At 39.9% G+C, this 25,420-nt stretch overlaps 2 protein-coding genes across 2 annotated transcripts; both read right to left on the bottom strand.

Annotated features, from left to right (window-relative positions):
• Nucleotides 1-2,179: 2,179 nt before the first annotated feature.
• slc24a2 (solute carrier family 24 member 2) lies at nucleotides 2,180-14,469 on the bottom strand. Its single transcript, XM_051070249.1, has 9 exons — nucleotides 13,508-14,469; nucleotides 5,756-5,791; nucleotides 5,490-5,601; nucleotides 5,162-5,245; nucleotides 4,258-4,337; nucleotides 4,035-4,172; nucleotides 3,667-3,756; nucleotides 2,798-2,964; nucleotides 2,180-2,652 (listed from the first exon to the last, which is right to left on the bottom strand). The coding sequence occupies exons 1-9, from the start codon at nucleotides 14,426-14,428 to the stop codon at nucleotides 2,403-2,405; spliced, it is 1,878 nt and encodes a 625-aa protein (XP_050926206.1). The 5' UTR covers nucleotides 14,429-14,469; the 3' UTR covers nucleotides 2,180-2,402.
• A 6,576-nt stretch (nucleotides 14,470-21,045) lies between these two features.
• LOC108885368 (sialic acid synthase) lies at nucleotides 21,046-25,209 on the bottom strand. The gene is made up of 6 exons (XM_018679688.2): nucleotides 24,954-25,209; nucleotides 23,659-23,874; nucleotides 23,480-23,579; nucleotides 22,875-23,029; nucleotides 22,154-22,420; nucleotides 21,046-22,026 (listed from the first exon to the last, which is right to left on the bottom strand). Exons 1-6 carry the CDS (start codon nucleotides 25,083-25,085, stop codon nucleotides 21,817-21,819), a joined length of 1,080 nt encoding a protein of 359 aa, XP_018535204.1. The 5' UTR covers nucleotides 25,086-25,209; the 3' UTR covers nucleotides 21,046-21,816.
• Nucleotides 25,210-25,420: the final 211 nt, after the last annotated feature.

The raw sequence follows: 25,420 nt of genomic DNA, 5'->3' as shown, positions 1-25,420 counted from the left end.
TACAAAACACACACTTTAATACAGCGAGACTGGGAATAAATGGGGCCAATTTTGTGGACAAACCTTTTTCATGTTCATTTGCACAAAAAAATGTTATGAAAACATACATTTAAAAAAAATGGTTGTGACACAAAATCATTTTTTTTAACCTTTGGTAGAGCAGAGCTAAACATTTTATGGAGGAAAGATAATCAGATCCAGTTATCTAAAGGGGGAAAAAATGTCAAACACAAATTTATTGCAAGTTTATACCTGAGTAAAACTGTGTGATCATGTTTTCCTTCAAAACTTACAGAATATTTTTTTAAAAAGGAAAGAAAAAGATTTTAGCAGGACACCAGTTTTCACATTCATTTACCACCTGCAGTCTTTACCAGTCTACAGGACCTTTAATCAGTGCGGGGGGGACCATTACCCTAATTCAATTCTTCTACATAGATTTGACATGGTGGAAGCAGGTGACATCAGGAAAATGGATGATAAATTTGTATAATTATTATATTACACTACTGTTTCCTTCCACCATTTTTATAGGCTGTTTGCTCATAAAAAAACAAAAAACAAAAAGGAAAACAACCAACCAACAACCAAAAACTAAATGGAAACCCCAATTAAAAAAGAAAGAAAAAAAATCAGAGAGAGAAAATGCAACAGCAGAGGTTACTGTGTGTTTCATCTTTTTGCAACCTCCTCAGAATATTTGCACGAGATTATTTGATGGAAACGGACACTTCAGTCATTTTTTAAAAATATATGTAACATTTGAATGGAAATATTGTACAGTCACTGTTCTACAACAGAAGGACCCTAGTGATATTTCAGTAGCTGAGCAATGGTTCACAAATGTAACTCTAAAAGAAAGGAAATAGGGAGCAACAAAGTTTGTGTCAAAATACTCTCTCATCTCTTTACCTGAGTTTCTCCAACAATGTTTTACTTTAGAATAAGGATATGGACCTACTTGATGTTTTTTTTATAACAATATTAGTCCAGGATTTCCCACTGTATGCCACACACCAAACACAAGAAAGTAGTGTGTCAACACAAAAATGATGGCCCCCTTTTTGATTTAATACAGTACAAAAGGCCTACAGCAGTGGAAAATGAGGAAAGATGACAAAAGTATTGCTATCATTTGCTTTGTATACAGTACATGAGTTTTGTTACATCAAAACATCACAGAAACCTGGTGTTACCTGTTGATATCGAACACCCCTTTTTATAAATACACATTCAAAAAAAAGTAAAATACAACAGAGAACACTAATCCTTAGTCCACCACTTGTTGTCCAGACTGCATCATCTACTGGGATGCAAATGTGACGTTGACCTGTTTATCACTAGGAGCATCTCCAGTGTTAGTCAGGATTATGAAGTAATCTCTCTCTAAAGTGGTGCATGTAAAGGCAGACAGAAAAAAAGACAGAACAGTAAAAGTCACACACACAAGCTTATTATATGAAAACCCAAAATAAGATAACTGGGATATACTGATATAAGCAGAAATATTGAGCATGAAAAAACTTCAGCCCGTTTAATCTTGGTCCATGCTATCTGTGTACACTCTATTGTAATTATTCAGCATTTAATGTGTTCTATTTTAGATATTCATGAATTGGAAAAAAAAAAGTTACAGTGTCTGCCATGTATGACCTGAAATGCAATGCAGTGTATTTGGAAAACACGCTCAAAGTATCAACACTAAGTGCTTCTCTTTTGATGACAGTACAAAGCCATACAGGTGGTGGAATGGGTGTAGTTAAAATCTAAAGGTCTGTTAAGCAGCTTTCACACTGGTGTGTTTCCCCAGTTTTACCCCATGACATACAGTATCTCTCCAGAGCTCTGCAAACAAAAAATAGTCTCTTTCAGCCCCCAAACAATATGGCTGCTTGCATTAGTAGTAGAGGTACTTTGTATACTGCAACACAGTCCCTTGATTGAAAAAAAAAAAAAAAAATCTGATGCTCTTCAACTAAAATTTGCATCTTAGTGGCATCTGAATCACTTGTCCATCAGTTCCTTTCAGCAGGTTTTAACCAATAGCAAGTACTGAAAGCAGTCACATGATATAATTTGAGAAGAGCCTCTCCTGTTGGGTGGCATTGTGTCCATTAATGAAGGACTGTCTTGCCTGCCACTGCTGGAAGGCTGTCATGCACCTTTAACAGCATGTGTGTGTGTGTGTGTGTGTGTGTGTGTTTGCTTCGTCTGTGTGTGCAGCTTGACAGTGAGCGTGTGTCTGTGTCTTTTCTACTATGTGTGTGCGTGAGACAGATGATGAGTTTGTATCCGTGCGATCATGGTGTTTTTTCGTAATCTTGTTGTAAATCACGGCGCACGTGAGCATGTTTATGTTCTTCAGCTTTCTGAGAGTAGGCAGGAGTCGCTCTCTCTCTCTCTCAGACGGTGACGGGACAGGTGATGATTTTGTCCTCCAGCATGACACTGACAATGAGGAACACGAAGTAGAGCAAGAACATGAGGAAGCCCAGGAACTTGCTCATTTTCCACTTGCAAGCTGCGATGGAGATGATGACAAAGAGGAGCATGAGGAAGAGGAGGACGATGGCGCAGAACAAGCCGTTGCTGCTCACCTCCACCGGCTTGAAGTCGTTGATGATGTTGTAGAGGAGCCAGGGGAATGGCAGACTGGAGGGAGGAGAAAGCAAAAGAGTGACAAGTTATTTTGGGTCTTCTCTTACCTTTGACTATGATCATTTCTAAATGGATATTACACTGTCCTTTATACACAGCAATTAGAATTAATGTTTTCTTTGTTGTTTGCCAGACTCACCCCACAGTGATATCAAAGATGTTGGAGCCCACAGAGCTGGACACAGCCATGTCACCGAGGCCTTTTCGTGCTACAATCACACTGGTGATCAGGTCTGGGATTGAAGTGCCAGCTGCTAATATGGTCAGACCCATGATCTCCTCTGTGATCCAGAAGGTTTCTCCAACCTGAAAGGAAGAGAATATGTTGCTTCAGCTGTTGTAGCTGCACAGCTCAGAAAACCATAAACACAGTAAAGATGCTGGGTTTTATGTGTTTATGCATATTGTTACAATCTTGGGTTGAAAGGTATCAACACCAACCATCACTGCTGGGTGAGGTCAGGTGTCTTCACAAGTAGAACACACCACACCTGACCACTGTGATAGGTGCACAAGTTGTGGGGAGAACATGCTGTCACCACTAGTTGGCTGTACAAGCAGGATTATTCTACTTAATGGTACTGATCGCATCCTATACAACAGAGTTGGTGAATGCTCACAACAGTTATTATGTGGATCATTTTGTGGCAAAATAATAATAAAAAAATTATGCGACAAGACTTCAAATATTTCCAGAAAGAAAGCATGGTGCGCTTCCTCAGTGACCTTGCACACATGACCTCTGTCTTTGCATTTGTGCTGTTAAAATAGAGCATTACAGGTTGATCTGGCTGTGGATCAAGGCAGATTAGTCAGGATAAGCCTCCCTGGTCACACATTCAACACCCTGACTGCTGATAAGAGAGGCTTCAGAAATAGCACATAATGCACCGGAATAGACAGCTGAGTTGGGGGATATGATGAACAACGACAGAGGTTAAAAGAAATACACATTTTGATGTACGGATATCTTCAGGATTGTGTTGCATGAGTGATTGTGTTTTGTACCTGGTGTGCCCACCACACCATCAGGTAGGAGAAGAAAGCAATCCAACAGATGGAGCCAAGGAAAGTCATGGGGAAGAACCTTGCTGAGGTCTGGAAAAAACAAAAAACAAAAACACCACTCAATAAATCAGTTTCTGGTCTCTGCCAAGCTAAAAACTTGATACACCTGATTTATCACTTATATGGTGCTAAATATTATACACATACTATATAGTGAAACAGCAATGACTGAGCATGCTTTGAAAATACATAGTTTTGTGTTTTTTATGTTTCGCTGCACATTAACAGTCTGTCACTCTGAGCTGCTTGTCCCAATAAGTGTACTTTTGTGTGTGTGTGTGTGTGTGTGTGTGTGTTTGCGTGGTCACCTCTCTCCTGACGTCAGGCAGTGTGATCCACAGTGGAAGGACAATGGGCAGGATGACAAGGTAGGTGAGCCTTTTCCTGTTGGTGTCGGGCCATGCCAAGCTCAGAGGCTGGTCTTCATCCTCGTCATCATCACCACCCTGAGGAAGAGTTCATCAATTATACTGTACATAAACCTATCAATACATAGACTCTACAATAACACTGAAAGACAAAAGCAAGTACCTCGTCTCCTCCTGCAACACCGTTCATGGGTGGCGTGACCTCCACTGCGACATTTGTACTGTTGGGGATGTTTTTATCAGCTTGAGGAAGGAAAAAGAGGAGAGAAAAAGGCAAAAAAAAAAAAATTAATAGACTCTTGTAAGAACAGAGTTAATTAGAAATAGAAAAAAATTGATGGTCTAGTGACAGTGAGTGATAAGATGAAACTTAGTACAATTTGCATTTCTTGAAGGTTGTGTCTGGGAGGGGGCTCCTATGTTGAGACACAAAATATGCTTGTTAATTTTCAGCCCATGATTACAAGTGTAATATGGAAGCCCTTTTATGCCACATAAAGTCAGTCAGTCAAGCTGATAAATAAATTGACAAATGTCAGATATAACTTTGACATTGCAGACAATTGGTCATGTGAAAAAGAAATGGTACATTTGCTGATAAAACAAATGAATAAATTATATATATTAAATACATGCAATTTGATGATAAGATAAGGAATTTTATCTGACTTTGCAAAAACACCCCTTTAGCAGTGAGCTCACTTTTCATAAACCACGAGAACTGGAGGAGGTTAAGTGATTAAATCAACCAGCTATCACCACTTTGACATCTTCTATTACATCAGGGAAGTAACTGACAGCAGTACACACATTTTAGCATAATAAAGGTTATATCAAGATTTGTGACATGTAACATTAAAAGTGCAACTTCAGTTTTGTTTCACAATTTTATTATTTAATTAAACTGTTATTCTCCATCCTGCCCGTTGTCCATCTGCTGATTAAAATATGTGTACTGTACCTATCAATAACCACAGTTCTTTATTATTTGATATTTGATTTGTCACTTGATTTATCAGTTGAGACATGTGGGCTCCCATATGATACAATTTATCAGTGTTACTCACCTACACCGTTGGCATTGGCAGCATCGTCTTTACACTTCTGCTTGGCCATTTTGTGAAGGATTGACGCCTTCTCTTTGAAACGTCCTGAAATAGAGGAAATGGGACATTTCAAGCAGTCTGAAGGTCTGTGATTAGTTAGAATGGGTTCATGCTGTGTGCAGTGGGGGGAAATGTTTTACTGTGGTAGAACTACTTGCAGGAGGCACAACCATAGGAAAGAGACATCTGATATTAAGGCAGAGCACTGGAAAATGGTGGGATGAAAGAACACACTCAGCACTTATCTACAATAATCCACCAGTGTGTTGTCTTTGTGTGTTTGTCATACCTTCATCACTGAGGGGGTCCAGTGTGTGTATCATGAGCTGGAAGATGCTGTTTCTCATCAGTGAGTTGTGTAGAGAGGCACAGCTGCCTTCTCTCTGCAGCCTGGGTTTTGCCTGTAAAAATGTAAACATTTATCAGCGTCTTAAACAACCCCTTTTCTATCAACTTTGTGTTGACTGATACATTCAATATAATGCAAATATAGACAGACACACATGCTTTCTTATTACATGATCAGATAAGTTTACATACAGAAAACAAACTTACCATCAGCTTGTTCTCATCATCTCCAGGTGCATTTATCTTTGAGGAAAAACACAGAGAAAAAAAAAACATAATGTATACACAATATAAGTTAAATATACAGAAATGTATTGGATGGAGGGTGTGGACACAGCAACACAAATATGTATGTTATATGCAATCCAAAATACTAAGCCTGCAATAAATTCACTTAAATAAAAACATGTGGCATGTTCATTTGATACCAGTTTTTCAGTTTGTGTTGCTGTTGGATTGGATTGCATTACTACAATGGCAGGGTGGATGAGGGGATAAATGCAGCTACAATACAGCTCAGTAAACTACAGAGCCATAGGGGCTAATATATAAACATGGAAAACTAAAATCACTTAATGAAAACAGACATGAGCAATGATTCAAATCAGTACCATTCACAACGTCCAAATGTTTGAGCTTCTAAGCAGTTAAAAGGAGGGAAAATAAAGTAGAAAAAAAGGATGCTAGATCTTAGCAACAGAAAGTTCAAACCAGGAGGAGCAGAGAAGGGGCAGGCTCTGAGTCTGAATCAGATATTATGTACTATGCTGGCTTACAAGTGATTTATTCAATTTATCATTATATTATATTATATTATATTATATTATATTATATTATATTATATTATATTATAGGTATATTGTCAGCACAGAATGGTAAGGACTGGTATGAAAGGTGAGTCACGTTCAACCCATGATATGACAATGAAAAGACCTCAAAACATCTTAACCAGCTGATCCTGTATTTCCCTTCCTCTTTTAGAAAAATGAACTACTTTACTTAAATTACATAGCATAGATCCATTGTCTCCTTCTTTATCCCTTCTCACATTTGGAGGGAGGAAACCAGAGCCTGAGGTTTTGGGTCCTATTCCAACATGAAGATAAGGATCGCACACACACACACGTACACACACTCACAGAGGAAGACTTCCGCTAATGTAAACCCCAGCCATTTCTTCAGAGGACATATACAGCACAGTGGTGTCACCAAACAGAGAAACACACACAAACACTAACAGTCCACCGGCTGAGACAGACAGAGAACTGTGGTGTTAGTTTGTGAAAAATACAGAGGTGGTGAAGTCAGCAGTGGGAATGGTTTAGTGTTGGGGGTCAGGGATTTGGAAATGTTCAAGAAAACAGGTGGGGACATAAAGTTGTGTGGGTAGATATTTTTGTGGATAGATTTACTAAAGCTTATAAAAGAGCCCACTCAGTCTGTTTTACCACACAAACTATCAGAGTGACAGCTCTATTGCGCCATAGAGCTGTGCTTCTTCAGTGAGAGAAGAGAGAAGCACCATGGCATTGATTAAAGGTACAACCAACTGCAGATTACAGTGTATACAAAATAAAAAATTAGCCCAAGTTTGAAATCTGAGGTTTATCTCAAAATGACTGACAGTTTTTTTAATAAACAAACTCAAAGTATTGACTACATTAAGTAAAAATGGTGGTTAGGCCAGTTCAGAAAGCTTAAATGATGTTGAAATGTTGAAAGAATACACAGGTAATGTACCCACATCTGATAATGTTGGTGTACGAGATCATTTAAATTCATATTTCATGGCAAATCAGTCATGTTTTATCAATATTAATATGAATCACATTCCAAAGCAAAAACAAGTCAACAGAAGAGTCATTTTCTGCGTCCACCACTCAAATCTGTCTCAGTAAGGAGCTACACTGGTACTATTTTGTCTGAGGTAGATTTTGCTGGCGTGCCTCGTCTTTTCCTTAAATAGCACTTAACTTACACCACTTACAAATGGTTACATCACACAGATGAGGTAACTATTCCTTTTCTTTTTATACACTTCCTAATTCACTACTACAGAGAACCAGTATCATACAAAGGCAATCAAGAAACTTGAAAAGCAAACGCAGACAACCACCAAGCAGAGAGGTGGAGGGTTTTGTTGTTGACACGTTTTCATGATGGAGGCCTTAGAGTTTGAGCAGATAATCCCCTTAGTTCGCATCTGACAAGACACCTGCTACTGTTATGGCTGAAGCGAGGCCAAAGCCAGGGTTTGATTTTTGTTTTTAAACAGGTGTCACCCCCTGTTATTTAGAAAGAAAAAAAAAACAAGAATGACAGGAAGGAAAAAGAGGCCATGTATCTGTCTGTATTGCCCATCTGATGCCATAGCAGCGTGGCATCTGCGCTAATAGTAGAGGCCAGCTTGACATTAGATCATGGTGTCTAATGCTCACATGGCTCCTGAGAGCAACATGATGACAAAAGACAAAAGCTGCTGTAGAATCTGCTGTGACTGAAACTGGCTTTTAACAACTGCTCTTTGTGTGAAAACCCAGTTTAGATGATTTTCATGTTTGTTTGTTTCAGGACATGTATTACATTCCACAACCACAAAAATTTTAACTCAACAAAGAACTCTCATCATGCTGAAATCAATAAAACCTTGCCTGTTTGGACATAATTTTACAATAGTTAACTGCCTTTTTCTCAGTATACTTACATAATCAAGTGTATTTTTTGTAAAATATTTGCATTTTGCATGGCATATTGTAATGTCTTTAGAGATGCTACATGTTTCTATCTTCCATCTTTCCCTTTTCTCCGCTTCAATGTATCTGCGAGGCTCTGTTGGTCCTCTGGTGGAGCTGCGGCCTCTCCTCCTGTTTCTTGCATGAATCATTAATGACTGATCACCAAAAAGTAGTCACAAAACTGGTCAACATCCTCCTGATCCTAACCTTTTTTGTTTGTCATTTCAGCAGACTGCAGCAACAAATTAAATATATTATGAAGCCACATGATTTCATTCATATCTAGTTATTTTCTGAGTTCAATGTTTGATGCATTTTCCTGGTTTTACAGAGAATTAATCTGCTCAGTTCCTTTTGTTTGACTTATAATGTACATCTCTTTTTACGAACTGATAATGTAAGGCGGTGTGGAAGGATGAGTAAAAAAGATGCTCTCTTGTGCACGTGTATCAATATTGTGATATTGAGTGTTAAGGAGTTCCTCTATGTCACTAAAGAATTTGTCTTAACAGCTTAGTTAAACACTGGCCATTTCTATGTTTAACAGCTGAAAATTATGAAGCAATTTTAAACTTAGAGGCAAAATGTCTTCAACATTCAAAACTTTCTTGAAGAGATTTTTGCAAACTAACACAAATAATACTTAAATACAAAATCTTCCTGCTGTTATTACAAGCAGATCATGACTCGTTCATGTTGTAACAACAAGCTGTTTGAGATTTGAGGATGATCCATTTAAAGAAGAAAGCTTCACTAAACGATCTGTTCACGTTGGACTGAGCTGCTGTTCTAGTTCAGTGGTCTCATCCCTCCTCCAGACGCTGGATGAGTGCCAAGATGAAGAGTGCTGAGCACAAACCAGTAGATTTACACCAGACTTTCCCTTCATCACAGCTATCGTTGTTGCTGTCAACAGCGAGGCACAATCAGATCACCATTTAAAAATTCTAACACATCCACATTTCTTCTCCCTCTCTCTCTCTCTCTGTCTCTCTCTCTCTCTCTTTCTCTCTCCCCCCAGTGTCCACCTGACTGTCCGAGCTGTGGGACTTAGCCAGGATTAAACGGCTGCCGAGCTTCACACACCAATGTATATGAGGTCCTGCACCAACTTTCACAGGTCACCGTGCTGTCAAACATTTCTCTATCACACTCACCTATCAGAAAATCCATGCTAAATAAATCAAAGTTCCACTACAGTCAGCAGGAATTTAACAATGATATATACTGTATCTTCCCAGTTATATAACATGAAATTTATGGTTGAGAAATTAAAAGAAAAAAACAAACAGCTTTCCACTGCCATGTTTTAGTATAGCCAAATTCAATAAAGACAACATTGATATGAAAATAAAAATACAAAGTCAGTCCTGTTGAGAAACTGATGCAAAACAGTTGCAACTGTGAAATCAATCAGTTTAAAGTGATGCTGCAACATTGCTTGCACTGTGATTTATGCAGGACAGAAATTCATGATTACAAGAGGAATTTGTGAATTTTGTGAGCTCTCTGCAGAGGAGCGGAGTGAGAGTGGGCTGGGCCGTGTGTTTGCTGTCGTCACTGCAGGTAAGCAGTTGATAAGGGGATCAGAGAGGATTGACAGTCTTCAGTGCCATCATCAAGCAAACCAGCAGATCACCCCCCCCCCCTTCTACACAGACACTGTATGCAACATCTAAAACACACAAAACCATCTGAAACATCCACAGTTATACACAAAAATAAAAACCACGCCAAGCTATGAGCATGACTCCTGGCTGACAAAGGAGCATTCAATCTTTTCTCTCTGTGATCTGCTGATTCCTGCTCCCCCAAGGAGCATCTGACTATTATTAGCGGCTCTAATGGGATTGGAGAGCATTAACCCCTGGGGATTATTTAGGAGCTACAGACACACAAGGGCAAGGCAGTGGGAGATCAAGTGCTGGACGACAGAAAGAGAAAAGCTGTTCTTGGGTTGAGGGGAGGAGGCCCAAAGAACAGCTGATTCCCAGAAGGGCACAAATGTCAAACAGGGCTTCTTCAACAATACTGATACTGACAGAACTTCATTAGCACACACGCGTATGAGCTCACAGGTCGATGAGACAGACGAAGAACATGAAATTCAAAAACGTGGATCAAACTGGGGATACGCTAGTATGCAGTTCAGATGATACACTTTGGGCCTGGGGAAATAAATTTCAGTTTCAGTCAGTGACTGACTCTTAGTGAACACGCTACAATGAATTAAGAAAATATTAAATACAGTCCTCATCAGCATTAATTGTAACAAATTTATAATTAGAAAAAATGGAAAAGCAGTTAAAGGATGGAGTTAAAGGGTGGAGCTTTAAAGCAAATAACAGTCATACTGGAGGCTGATGATCATGAGCTCATCTGTTGCCTAAAACTTCTGCTTGCCTAAATCACTGCAATGCAAAATAGTTGCACCATTCTGTGAAGTGTTTTCAACCAGTGTCATATCTTAACAGTTTGTTCTGTTTACATTCTGAGAACAAGACCTCATTTGATAGGCCTATGACGTAATGTGTAATTAATTAATATTCCTGGAGAAACAAAAGTGGCACTGCACTGTATACGCCCCTGAAGAACTGGTGATGGATGATGCTGGTCTAAGCTACAGGCAAGCTGGTCTAAGATCAGCCTACAGTATTTTTAACATTTTGTCACCTGTGCGCCGTATGAGATTACAACATCAGAGAGCAACAGATCTGACTCCAACTGCACACATGGACAGAACATACAACAGATAGAGAAAGAAATGTAAAAAGCCCGCCCTCCCCCAGAAAGCTCTGTCATGAGGATGCATGTGTTATTTATATACTCAGCACCAAGCAGCAGCACAATGAGCGCTCCAAGCAAATCTCATAATTATACTTTCCCATCATCTCTTCCCAGATACCTGGAAGTGATTGCTTTAGTGATGATTGAAGTGACTGGTAATGCGAGTGTGTTGCCATTACATTAACATCCTGTCTGTACAAATCACACTGTGCAGGAGCCTAACTAAAGAACTGTCAATAACCTTTGATTTCCAGAGTGACAAATTCTGGTTATTTTTAATTCTGAAAAGTCAGAATAGTTTCATCTATCTCATGCTGTTCTAGGTTTTCCTAAACACAGAGGCTTATGTAATATGTGTGTAATCCATGTTGGGATGAAGAACAAATGTTCTGAAATCATGATTACCGCGAATGAGTTGAAATACAGGACAAGCAACACTCAGAGCTACAGCTGACCTCCAGAAGACCCATTGCCATAACAACAATGCGGAGCATGCTGATGAGGTTGGAGAGATGTTGAATTATTTTTTGGGGGGACTAACTTCACATTTTGTTTTTGCTTTTAGTTATCCATTGATTTTATCACACAGGATGTCATCCATTGGTTAGAATCCATCTCAGCTCTTTTTAAATTGTCATTTGGAATATATTATTTGCCTAGAATGCTGTGCTCTGATACTTCATATCAAGATTTAATAAACCATATGGCAAAGCTATAATGTGTTTCCCTGGTGCACTAGCATGAAATTATCTTCATAGAGTCATAATGTTCAGTAATAGCGAAAGATATACTATATTGCCAAAAGAATTCGCTCATCTACCTTCACATGCAGATGAACTTGAGTGATATCCCATTCTTAATCCATAGGGTGTAATATGATTTTGGCCCATCCTTTGCAGCTATAACAGCTTCAACTCTTCTGGGAAGGCTTTCCACAAGGTTTAGGACTGTGTTTATGGGAATTTTTGACCATTCTTCCAGAAGCGCATTTGTGAGGTCAGACACTGATGTTGGATGAGAAGGCCTGGCTCGCAGTCTCTGCTCTAATTCATCCAAAAGGTGTTCTATAGGGTTCAGGTCAGGATTCTGTGCAGGCCAGTCAAGTTCTTCCACACTAAACTTGCTCATCCATGTCTTTATGGACCTTGCTTTGTGCACTGGTGCGCAGTCATGTTGGAATGGGAAGGGGCCATCCCCAAACTGTCCCCACAAAGTTGGGAGCATGAAATTGTCCAAAATGACTTGGTATGCTATCACTGGAACTAAGGGGCCGAGCCCAGCCCCTGAAAAACAACCCCATACCATAATCCCCCCTCCACCAAACTTCACACTTGGCACAATGCAGTCAGGCAAGTACCGTTCTCCTGGCAACCGCCAAACCCAGACTCGTCCATCGGATTGCCAGACAGAGAAATGTGATTCGTCACTCCAGAGAACACATCTACACTGCTCTAGTGTCCAGTGTCTAGTCAAGTGTCAGTGTGCTTTACACCACTGCATCTGACGCTTTGCATTGCACTTTGTGATGTAAGGCTTGGATGCCATTCCATGAAGCTCTCTACGCACTGTTCTTGAGCTAATCTGAAGGCCACGTGAAGTTTGGAGGTGGGTAGCTATTGACTCTGCAGAAAGTTGGCGACCTCTGTGCACTATCCGCCTCAACTTCCGTTGACCCTGCTCTGTGATTTTACGTGGATGGGTGAGTGAATACTTTTGGCGATATAGTGTATGTTTGATAAATGTGACTATATATAGACTTTATTATCTAACTAGGCTAACTAACACATCAAAAGCACTCTTACACAAAATTTCTTTGTATTTTAATCCAGTTGAAGTAGGGGCATTTTACCAACCAGCTCTGTTACATTAGCCCTATTCTGAGAGCCTTGTTTGACTCTGGTCTGGACTTGGTTACTAAAAGTGGTGACTGTAGATGAAGCCTGTACTTAGACTTAGTCAGCATGAAGAGACTGCAGTCTGGCACTGTATGAACAACACAGGTGGGAGGTTAAGACAAATCTTTATATCCTTCCCACAGGGGAATTCAGGATGGCTTGGCTGCTTGACAGAGTGCTGTCTGTTCAACAACTCCTTCAACACTCTCTCAGAGTCCCAGAAAAAGAAGAACTACTATTCTCAGGATCAGTAGCCTTGTTTTCAACAAAGACATACTCTTGATGGTTGTTTCTGATGGGGATGAGGATCAGTGAATAGTAGTGGATGGAGGGTCAGTGAATGAGAACAATGGGGTAAATGGATGGAGGGATGAACCTAAGATTCAGCTGTCGGTGCCCAGGGTGAGGTGAAGGATGGGTTCCATTCAGTGGATGGTGCTATCAATGAGGTGGGTACATCAAAGGAATAAGGGTTAGGGAAAAATGGATGGATGGATACTTGGATGGGTGGGTGGGTGCACGGATGGATGGATGAGGCTCACCTTTGGTGCAGCCTCCAGCTCGTCCACCTGGTTGCTGCCCAGCTTGCTCTTGATGAGAAGTTCTACTTTGGCATTGAACTTCATGAATATCACATAGCAGGTGTAGCACAACAGCAGACCGATACTTTCCCCCAACGTGATTTGATTATCCAGAAAGAAATAGATGAGCATGAGCAAACCAATGATATAGAACGAGACGTCTCTGAACAGAGGCCACCAGGTGAGGTTCAACACCTCTTTGGAGAAAAGGGCGCACATCCCGATCACAAACAGGATGTTGAATACGGCAGAGCCCACGATGGTACCAATACCTACATTACTGTGGGAGATGAAGACTCCTATGACAGAGGTGAAGAGCTCTGGGGCTGAGCCACCTGCTGCCATGAAGGTGGCTCCTGCTACATCATCAGAGATCTCCAGTTTCTCTGTGATGACAGTGAGCGCAGGGACAAAGAACTCATCGCAGACAATGGCTAAGGCTATGAACATGTACAACATGCCAAACATATGAAGCACCACATAGCCCTGACGTCTCTCCTCCACACTGAAGTAGTCTGTTGGGTAGTCCCCGTGATTCATCTCTATGTCGGATGATTTCATGGCCACCGGTGTGTCCTCCGGCACGGCTGAGAGGTTGTGGTACTGCAGAAGAGTTCTTTGAGGCACTGCTGCCTCTGCTGAGCCTTCGGTGGCCGCTTCCAGCTCTGTGGCCACTGTCAAAGCCAGCGACAAGGCACTCCATGAACAGACTGTGCAGACCACCACCAGGCTGATGACGAAGCCCAAAATCCGTCCAGACCGCAGCTTTCTCTTGATGCCATGGTAGTGGTGCCTGGTGCAGCTGCTGTGAGGGCCCAGAAGAGGAGCAGAGCTGGAGGAAGCCATCATGTCTTGACTTCTTATGGGTAGCATGAAATCCATGGTGTCTGGTGCAGGTTTTCAGGCAGTATGGAGGGTGTCTAGAAGCCCCCCCAAAGCTGGTTTGATGGTGCCGGTGGCTATGAGAGCAGGGGTTTGACAGGCCGCGGCGGTTCACCGATTTGTTTGCATGCTGCTCCCCGGTCTAAACACAACGGAAGCCCTGCAGTCTGATTCCTGGATCTAGCCCATTCAAAGGCTTCCTCATATTAGTCACTAGATAACAGAGAAGAGAGTAAAACAGGTTTTAATGCAAGGGGGCAAATAAACAATGACCACACATCCTAGATCAGAGTATAACATCAATAGAGAATACATTACGTTAAACCTCTTTATGAGCATGAGTGTTCGAAGCCTTGTTAACAGTAGTGGAAAGAAACCAAGTGCACTTTCTGCTACTTTCTACCGTTACAATCCAAAATCTCAGTGATAAATATTGTACTTTTTACACCACTACATTTGTCTAACAACTGTTGCTAGTTTCCTCACAGATGAAGACTTTACATACAAAACATTATGAATATGATTTGGAAAAATGTTATATATATAGACCACCCAACAGATCATAGCTCAAATTAGCACTCCCTCAACTGCTGCAACACTAAAATGTAGTATTGATACTTTTACTTAAGTAAAGGTTCTGAATAATTGTTCCATCACTGTTTGTTAGAGGCAACTTAAAAACACCTATATAAATGTGATTTTTTAGCAAGCCACAAAACACAAATCTCAAATGAAGCTCCAGAAAAACAGACTTAATAAATCATTAATTGAATATTTAAACTTTTTTCGAACAACTGAACTGTCATTTACAAATAATGGCTCATGATTATGCTACTGAGGTCTTGTGAACTGTGATGTCTATATTTGGATCTGCTGCTGACAAATTTTAACTAAGCTAAGCTAACTTTAAGGTCAACGCTCAGACAAATTGTCATTTTTGGGCAGAATATTCTTTTTACACAGACTACACTGATGATGGAACAATGTCCGATCTGCAGCTGCGGTCAGTGTTTATGTCAATGTGAACAATTCATGTCAAAATATCTTACATAAACATTTTTTTTTTAGGTTTTAGAGTTTTTTTTCTTAAATCTGTGTTTTATAGCAGTCAGAATTACAGTATGTACAAATTGGTAATCATAGCAGCAGTATAAAATAGCAACAGTTCTGTTACAGTGATGTGGCCTTCCTGACATTGTGCTGAGAACCTGCAGTGAGAGCTCTTCTCGAAGTGAAGCTTGGACATTAGTGAAAGCTCATTAGGAAGCTATTTAATCCCTGAGAAGATATACTTAGATTAGCCTCAGGCCCTGCACACTGATGCCACTGCACAAAGTCAAAAAGTTGATAACAAGAAAATAAATGACAAATTAGAAGGTAACTTTCACACCGGTTATTCAATTATGAAACAACTACACTGGGACAAACTACAATGTTGGAACTTATTCTTATACAAATCCTAAATATAACAGTCTTAATCTGCTATCAAACACCAATGTCAGTCATTGTAAAACATTTATTTTAGAATTTCAAATCCAACTGTGCTATAACAGCAGCTCTTCAAGAGACACTCTGGACTCTATAAGAATATTAGACCAAAGACAAACTGCAGCAACACATGAAAAGCATATAAGCATCATTTTGTTCTCATACCACTTTTGGATATTTCCCGTTGAGCAGGAAGGACTCAAGTGGGTAGGCAGTTCCAGAGTCTCTGGATGAATATTCCAGTAAATTGAATCCAGAAGGAGAAGGGTCCCGATGGCTCAGTGCTCAGTCTGAAGGTCCACAACAGTAAATCCTCAGTGAGATTTTCCTCCCTCAGCAGAGGTGGAGCTCCAAGACATTGGGTCAAAAGCCAAGGACCGAGGACTCCTCCCTTGCCCTCTATGTTCCTCCCCTGTTTGACACTGCCTCCCTCCTATTACCTTTCTCCTCCTTCCCTGTCCTCTCTCTCCCTGCATGTCACTGTCTAAGAACGACGATCAGTGCTGTCTATCACAGTCTATCTTCCTTCCTTCCTCCTCCTCCTCCTCCTCCTCCTTACTGGTTCCCACCTTCCCCTAGTGTCATGTCTCATTTCTTCCCATCTCCACACCCAAGAAAATGGGTCTTACACAATGAGCTTAGAGCTCGATAGCGTTGAAGCCTGTTGTGCCATCAGATCATGGTGCTGTGCATAAAGCCCTTGAAAACCATCCCAATGGCTCCACGATGAAGCACACTGTGGTGTTCTGAAGAGATGCTGCATGTTATTTATATGCATTATAGTTTTAGAACTTTTGAATTAGAGTATCAAACAGAGTGAAAGAGGCACAAAATACAGTTTTAAATCAAACTTTACATTTGCACATCTTCATTCTGGCATATTATTTAGATTACATCAATAATCTGTATATTACATAGATTATAGCCACTTCTTTCCAATTCCTTGTTTCCACTTAACATTTTAGTAATAAACAGCCAGTTGTCAACCAGACGTCACCATGCCTTCTGTCTTTCATTTCCCGTATGTCTATAATTGGCTCTGGGAGTGACACCTGCTCTCAAGAGACAATCCTGCATCCTTCATTTATAGCACAACAATAAAGCCTGTACACTGACACTTGCTCATTTGGACCCACACACAGACAGGCCCTGAGACACAGAACCGCAGATTCACAGTATTAGTGGATATATATTAAGAAGCCCTCCCCCTTAATTTACCAAAAGGAGTAAAATGACTAATGTACAAAAATATCCCAAAATTATTTTTAATAAGGGGAGTAAATGTGGAATCTGGATTGAGGTGGTTGTGTGTGCGTGCACACATTTCAAGTCAGGTCAGGGTTTACACGTGAGAACAGTAAGCTTCAATAGCCACCTGGAGGTGAGTTCAAATGATGTGATCTGTTCTGTTACGTAGCGTGTTCCTAACGCAGTTTCACCTCTCCCTCCACAGGTGCAATGTCTATTTGTGTGTGTCACAGAGAAAGTGTCTGTGTGTGTAAAAATACTGTTATAAAAGGGACAATTAGAAATTATAAAAAAATTTGAATTTATTTTTAAATTTAATTAATGACTCAATGCAAAAACAATGTATTGAAAAGATGGAGATTTTGGCAGTCAGTGATGTTACAATGTGACAAATTATTCCAATTGACTTCCTTCATTAGTGACACATTCCCTGCTGGGAATAAATCCAACCAGTCCTGCCGACTGTTTCTCACCTCCAACTGTTCCTATCCAATTAAACTGGAACACACTTAATGGAGTGGACTGCTAACTTTCCCTTGCAGGCAAAATGTTGGTTGTAATGGCTTACAGCCGATCTGTTTCCTCACCCAGCCATGACCACCTAAAATGCTGAAGACCTTTACGAAACAGGAGTGTGATTTTTGCTAAAATTGTGTTCATAGGATATTGAAGTTTCAGGATTTTCTCTGGCTGCCCATTGTCTGTTCAAGTGGTCTCTGGATTCTTTAAATAAGAGAGAAAATACAAACTGTGCCAAAATGACTTTGATAAAAGGTGTTGTGTCCTCTCTATATTTAGTACTGTCTGTATATTTCCACAATGTGGAATAACAAGCCAATGCCACGGCCTGAGGTGACACTTGGTTTGGTGCAGAGGATTTTGACCTCAGTAAGGATTCTTTATTTGGGCCATAGCTGTTATATTAAGGGCTATGTCCTGAAAAGGCTAAACTTGTTACATAACCAACCAAGCTAACCTAAACCTGCTTCTAGGTAGGCTGCGGTACATCGCCTGCAGAACTTGAAATACAAGTCTCATGGTATGCAGAGGAAACCTCAGCAGACCTTTGGTAGCTGTTTCAGGTTAAGTTTACAAAACTCGTATATAAGATCTATCAGGAAAAGCTGGTGTTATCATACAAATATGTCACCTAAAGGGAGTGAACAGGAACATTAGCCAAACTTTGGTCATATACACAAACAAACCTTGATTTTGCATTAGAGAGTAATTTGCATAGTCCATTAAATAATTCAGTCTCTATTTTTTGCACACTGTATCAAGCAGAGTAATGGCTAGGTCATTTTCACTGCTAGGTCAGGCAGTGAAAAGTAAAAGACATAGGTTCATGTTCCTCTGTGAAGCTGGGATCAGCAGCAGCTTACTGGATAAAGCTCCTGCCTGAAATAGCTGCTAAGTTATATATGAGTTAGAAAGAGACCCTTTATCTGTGAACAGGGACAGCCCAGGTAATCTGTGAGCGCTATACAACGTGTCCACGAGCAGAGTCAAAGAATTTACCTCTTCTCAGGGAAAGTTACCATTCAAGAAGCCCTGCCCCCTTAGTTACCATTACTGTTAGTTAGGTAATGACTCTACCTGTTACTTAGTTACTGTTGCCACACCTGTTAAGGGTGCCTAGCTTCACATATCAGGGGGACCTGGGACAACAATTTGGTGTTGGGTCCTAACACCTCAGATTAATTCAGGAATATGCACTGCATAAGCACAAATATCACTTTTGATACATGGAAATCTCAAAATAAAATTGATGATAATTAATTAATTAATTAAATTGAAGATGTGATGATATTTAAAACCTCTGGGAAAAAATGTATAAAGGCACCTTGAGTTGGGAATGTTTAGTCAATTAAAATATCAAAGTTCTCACTCTATATTAGGACCCCTTTATAAATGACCAAAACCTGGTTTCCATGCTACGTTGCCACTTTGGTAAGCCAGCCCTGTTGTCAAGCACAACTGCAATTGAGAGTGATAACAGTGGCAGATTTACCACTTGAAATTCTTTTAAACACTGACTCCTTGATATTCGGGTTTCTTATTTCGAGTCTGCAGCCGTTGATTTTGGCAGCAACAACGACCACCGCTAGATTTATTAGCTGTAGCTGGCTGATTAAGTTAATATTAGCTTCAACATTAACATGGAGGGCCATGACTTTAGAAACAAGGGAGCTGAAAAATAAAATGAGCGAGGGAGAGTAAATAAATAAACTAAGTAAATTAAGTTCAATTTATTTTATCAACTGATTGGAAGTTTACAGTGTAAAATTTTACATTTCTTTTTTAATTCATTATTCATCAGTGTTCTAAATGAATGTATTTGTTTTTGTTCTCTTTGTTTGTTTGTTTTACTCAATAACCTTTACTGCTGAGCTTGCTATTATCAATATATGACACTGTTATGACAACTGAACATGTAAGATCAGATTATTATGTCATTCTAATATAACAATGTTTGGCTGCTAATCTTATATACCTCGATAAGTACAGCAGTGGTTAGTGATCGATTAATGCTATATTGATTATATTTTGAGACATAATGTTTTAGCTTTGACACTACAATAGAAATGCAAATGCTGGTTTGGTAGTACATTATATAAAGTATGTTAAGTGCACTGTAAAACCATGAAACCCTAACAGATATGTACTAAATCCTGACATATTGTAATATTATTACAATATTTGTTTTGATATTTCAGTACATGTTGATACTTTTTTTTTTTTTTACAGGTAGTGTTCTGTTACACTGTGATGAGGATCATGATATCAGTAGCTGAGATGGCTGGTAAGAGCATGACCCATGTAGCTCATTAGCTTTATGTGGCCCCACCCTCTACCGCCAGCAACCTAAGACTCGTGCCAGACAGACAACTTTGCATAATCTTGGGAAAATCCTCTGATTCTCAAATGCAGAGAGCAGGATTACCACGGGCTTAGTGGCCCCTGCTAAAAAGATATGTCATTGTTTGTGAAATGGGATGTGGAGTTTGTCATGTTTTGGACATTATTTCAGATAAGAAATGTCATTGACAGCTCATTGTAACACTGGCAACTGCCTTTAACGCTGGAACAGACAGAGATGGGTTGACAAGCTTGCTTGTCTAAATCCAGCTTGAGATAATAAGGATATTAGATGAACAGCTCCACCTAGAGGTTCAAACATTATTAACAATATTACCAGTACCTGTATATGTGGTCCAAAGAAGTGATAACAACTTCTTTTCTCAACATAGCAAAATGTAAACTTACTTGCAGGGAGCTGGAACAGACAATGGACTGTTATCATCCAGCATTCAGTGCTCTGTGTGCACTGTTAAGACAGCCAAAACAAAATCCATGTAATATTCGCACCTGTAATAACAAACACATTTCATAACATGCAGATGGTGGTTGTAGAAAACCAGGCTAACTCGTCACCAACATAGTCGGAATCTGTGAGTAACTGATTCTCTACAAACACCATCTGCAGATGATGAAATGTGTTTAGATTATCCATGTTCAGAATCCATCGCTGATTCTGGACACGTTGGTGAGCTAGGTCTGCGGTGATCCACGTCCAAAACATCATGGCCTAAATATACACTTTGGTTTCTATTTTTGGATCTGATCTTGACTAGGACCATTTCAGTTTTATCGAACACACTGCACCCAACTGTCATGACCATGTTTCATTATAGTTAGATGAAAATCTAATAGAGATAATAACGGGAGAAATCTGCATTTAGCATCATGGACTCTGTAAATAACCATAATACTGCTATACAGAAAACATTAACTACATGTAAAGAGCCCGTCATGGGAATAAGTAGTACTTCTATGCATGATTAACACCAGTCAAACACCACAGCAATGTTGCAGAGAGATTTTGGCAATATCGATATTTTATTTGGAGGCTTCATCTTTTTGGATCATTGCAGATTTCTCAACAGAGTCTCAATAGTTTTTCACATGTTAATGAGCGTAACATCCTTTATCTTTAAGTTATGGTTAGTGGACATTGTTGGTGCCAGATTGAAGACAGAAACATCTGGTTTATGACAAAAGCAAGGTTAGACAACTGCACAAAGCCCGCTTGATTCACTACCAGAAATTTCAGTGACTATAGAATCATTCTGGTACTAGCTGACAATCCTGACAGCTCAATGAGCAGGTACAAAAAGAATACACTGACTTCTGGGCACACAGGATCTGTGATGCCACTGTTGTGTGATGAGATGACCGGGAGCAGCTTAACCTCTGTGTGTTCACTATTCATTTAATCTCTGGTGTGCGTGCTAAAACTATAGTGCAAAGTACGTTTAGTGAACAGTAACATCTGGCTTTGGTGCCACCTTCAAAAACACCACACCAGTGCTGATCAAACGACTACGGAGCCTCTTGTAAGATAATGGTAGGTAATGGTAGATAATGGTAGAAAGGTAGGTCTGTTGAAGAGCCTGTTTGCCAAAAAGTTAGTGCATCACATTAAGGAGGCTTTTAGGAAATTAAAAAATACTTTGGCAATGGAGAGCTAAGACAAAAAAAGTGACCATCACACTCCTGTGTGTGTCAGAATTATCTCCAGAGGCAACGATTCAATGTCCTCTTAAATCAAGTACCTTATTTTTTACCCATTTCAAACCTCTCTTCCCTCCTCAGCATTTTGCCTTTTTGCCATAGCTGTCCACCACCCCTGGTGTTACACTCTCGTCCTCCTCCACGTCTTCCAACATGGTTTTACCGACCAGCTGGAAGATGTTCTCAGCTGGGACACCCATGGGCTCAGCCACCTTTACTGTCAGCATGTCCAGAGTCAGGACGGTTCCTTTAGGGATCTTTACTTTGGCCACCACTGACTTACCCAACTGGTAAAAAGAAAGAGGGGAGTGACATTACTATTGTTTTACTCTTAAGTTTTCTTCTATTTTCTATAAGAGGGAAGAGCGAAGAAAAATTTATTGTGTGTTTTCTTGAAGACAAAGGATATCTAACCTTATCATGGCATGGCTTTTCGCAGGGTAACATCTGCTTGAGGCCGCTGCCTAGCGCCCTCTCCACCAGTCGGACGGAGCGGACCAGCTCGGCCAGCTCAGAGGGCACCAGCGAGGCTTCGTGGTCACTTCCTTTCCACGTCTTGTCCAAAGTTACGTGACGCTCAAGGACCTTTGCCCCGAGAGCTACGGCCGCCACAGAAATACTGATCCCAGACTCGTGGCCGGAATACCCGATGGGAATATCAGGAAATTCTTTTTGATATTCCTGTTGTGGGTGAGACAAGTGACATTCGTTATGATGCCCATATTTTCATAATCAGGTTGTAGCTACAGTTTGTGAACATTAATAAAAATAAATTGCAGTAATTTTGCCGTTACAGCTGTAAATGCTGACAACTGACCTCAGTGAAATCTGAATGAAAAAAATACAGCATGCTTTAACTAAATTATAGACTTTGTCAGATTCAGATTGGAAACCATACATTTTAAATACTGGGGAAACTAAGCAGGTGGATGACTTTGTAATGTGAAGACGGTATATCTCTTTACTTGGAGAGTCCCACGATAATTGCGGTAATTGCTCAGTCCCATAGCGGCTCTCTAGTGCCTCTACGCCCATGAAAGTGGGCAAAACTTGTTTTAAGAATCTATTTTAAAAAGCAATTGTTTTCCACACCAACATTTTATAAAGGAGTAAAACCATGTTCTTTTCTATTTACTGTGATCACTCGGAGGTTGACGTCTTCAGCTTCCAGAGGGTAGGCGCTTGTGCACTGCAGGATGGCGAAGTTCTGGTTGTGCTCTTTCACAATCTTGTAGACCTGACGCATCGTCTCCATCGTCTGCATCCCACTGGACACTACCATGGGACGTCCTGGGACACACGAGAGGGCAACAGTGTGATAAACATCTCTAACATGAGCAGAAGGCAAGATGCTATGGCAGCACTTATTTTGCTCTCAGAGAGTCCAAGCAGTTCATACAGCAATATAAAAGCAGAGCAGGCTGAATAATAATCACCCTTGCTATTCCATATTTTAATAGTCCACACCCAAAAGAATTACATTTTTAAAGCTCATATCATTACCTTTTTTTGTCGTAATTAATTTTTTAAAGGCGTGAGTATTTAATCTTTTACTATTTTTCGCACATATTGTCCAAAGATCACAAAGGGCACAAGTTTTAATGTATATTACATTACATTACATTATCTTCCTTTAATCCTACTATTAACACTAACTTAACTTGCTTGCTTTTTACATATAAAATACATCTAATGACTAAATCTCATACTTTAAACATTTTTCCAGTCACGACGGCTCACCCTTCTTGGCAGTCTTCTCCAGATAGGGGAAGTTGTTGGTGTCTCCAGATCCCACTTTGAAGAAAGGCACATTGAGCTCATGGAGAAACTCCACTGCCATCTAAAGACAGAGAAAGTTATGGTTAAACTTAAACGTAAACCTAACTGAAATGTCATTCAAACCTCGCTCTCTTTCTTACCTCATCCATCCCTGAGGCAGTGAAGAAGATCCCCACCTCCTCAGCATATTTCTGCAGTTCCCTGTACTGCTCGTGACTGAACTCCAGATGGCGTTTGTGTTCACCGTATGTTTTCCCCCAGGAGTTTTTGGTGGTGTATGGACGCTCCAAGGCTCGCTTGTTAAATTTGTGCTCTAATTCACTCTTTTGGAATTTGGCACAGTCAGCACCACAGTCCTGTGAAGGCGGATATACAGTAAGGGAGTGCTAATACAGGAGGTGAAGCTTGTAAATCATATTGAAACAGTAATGATTTATTTTAAGGGTCTTCTAGACTCCACTCATGTCCCAAAAAGCAACTGATATATAACTGTTAAGCTTGCAATAGGAAATTTATGATGAATTAATACATTCACTAAGGTTTAAAAGAGTAGAACTTTCAAGAAACTTCCTCACAAACTTAACATAATTACACAACAACTCTGAACTTTGCATTTTCCCTATAAGTGTTACAAAATTACATAATTATTTTTAGGAAATGTCTTGGGAGATTGTTAATAAAAGACATACCTGTCAAATGACGCACTACTTAAACTATACGGGAGGACTGAAGTCTTTGGTTTTGCTTCTGAAAAGATGTGTTACTATTTTTATGTTTATCATGTACATCTGCAATCTCAGTTTCTCAACCAATGCTGCACTCCATTTTACTGAACTGAAGGCAGATGACATAATTATTATTTGTCTTATGAAGGCTGCATCATATTCGTTATAATCTGAACTATTAATTCAAGGTGAAAATCAGATATTGGCTATATTATAGTGTTGAACTGAATAAACAAAAATTGGCATGTACAGTGGCTTCAGTACAAATACAGTGGTCTAGTAGGGCCACTATGTGCCAGGCAAGAATTTGCATGCAATACTCCATTCACAAATCTGTCAATTTAACTGTTTAACGTGATTCCACGTCTTCCTCCAAAACTCCCTCAGAGCCAGTTGATACAGCTGGTCCTTAACTTTGCACATTATAATCTGAACTATTAATTCAAGCTTTACGTTTAAGGCACACTCTAGCTTTATTTAGACTTTATTCAAATGAATGATTCAGATGAAGGTTTCGCGAGCAAGACACTGAACTAGGTCGATTTTTAGTGGAGTTCTGAATAAAACGTCATGTCCTGGCGTTAGCACGGTCCTCTCTCTCTCTCTCTCTGTGTGTGTGTGTGTGTGTATGTGCAATCTGTTCAAGATATAGGGAGAAGAAAGACAGTCAAAATAAACTAATACGTTGTCTTGCGTGTGGTTTTTACTACCTTTGCCATCTTGATCATTTGCTTAGCAATCTCAATGTCTCCCTGGTGGTTTTGTCCAATTTCAGCAATGATGAAGCACGGATGGTTACCTCCGATCATTCTCCCAGGACACAGCTCAAACTTTAAAGGCATTTTGTTCGCAAAAAAGAAACGAAAAACCAGTGAAAGTAATAATTTCGCAGAAAACTGGACGAGGTGGTAACGGTGGGTTGTATCTAAGAACGCCGACCGGAACTGTTAATATGCTGCGTTGCACATCCAGGATGTGGGAGGACTTCCGTTCTTGTAGTTCAACGTAAAAGCCGGATTAAAAACGTAAAAACCGGATTTCCTTTAAAAATAAAAGCATTCATTTAAGCGTATTTTAGGAGTGAAGCAGAACACCAGAATCACATAAAACTAATTAAAAACATTAATTAGGATGCAAAAATATGAAAAATGAGAATCAAAAAATGAAAAAAATGAGA

The sequence above is a fragment of the Lates calcarifer genome, linkage group LG5, assembly GCF_001640805.2.
Source record: "Lates calcarifer isolate ASB-BC8 linkage group LG5, TLL_Latcal_v3, whole genome shotgun sequence".
Taxonomy (NCBI): Eukaryota; Metazoa; Chordata; class Actinopteri; family Centropomidae; genus Lates; species Lates calcarifer.
The sequence above is the reverse complement of the archived record's forward strand: the minus strand, read 5'-3'. Positions and strand labels throughout refer to the sequence as shown.

Bases quoted from the DNA above. Each gene is read 5' to 3' on its own strand.
- LOC108885368 (XM_018679688.2), bottom strand. From the start codon at position 25,085: ATGCCTTTAAAGTTTGAGCTGTGTCCTGGGAGAATGATCGGAGGTAAC. The intron at 23,875-24,953 runs GTAGTAAAAACC...CCGCCTTCACAG, and splicing joins AAATGATCAAGATGGCAAAG to GACTGTGGTGCTGACTGTGC. The intron at 23,580-23,658 runs GTAAGAAAGAGA...CTCTGTCTTTAG, and splicing joins CTGCCTCAGGGATGGATGAG to ATGGCAGTGGAGTTTCTCCA.
- slc24a2 (XM_051070249.1), bottom strand. From the start codon at position 14,428: ATGGATTTCATGCTACCCATAAGAAGTCAAGACATGATGGCTTCCTCC. The intron at 5,602-5,755 runs GTAAGTTTGTTT...ACATTTTTACAG, and splicing joins ATGATGAGAACAAGCTGATG to GCAAAACCCAGGCTGCAGAG. The intron at 2,965-3,666 runs GTACAAAACACA...TCTTCCTTTCAG, and splicing joins TGGTGTGGTGGGCACACCAG to GTTGGAGAAACCTTCTGGAT.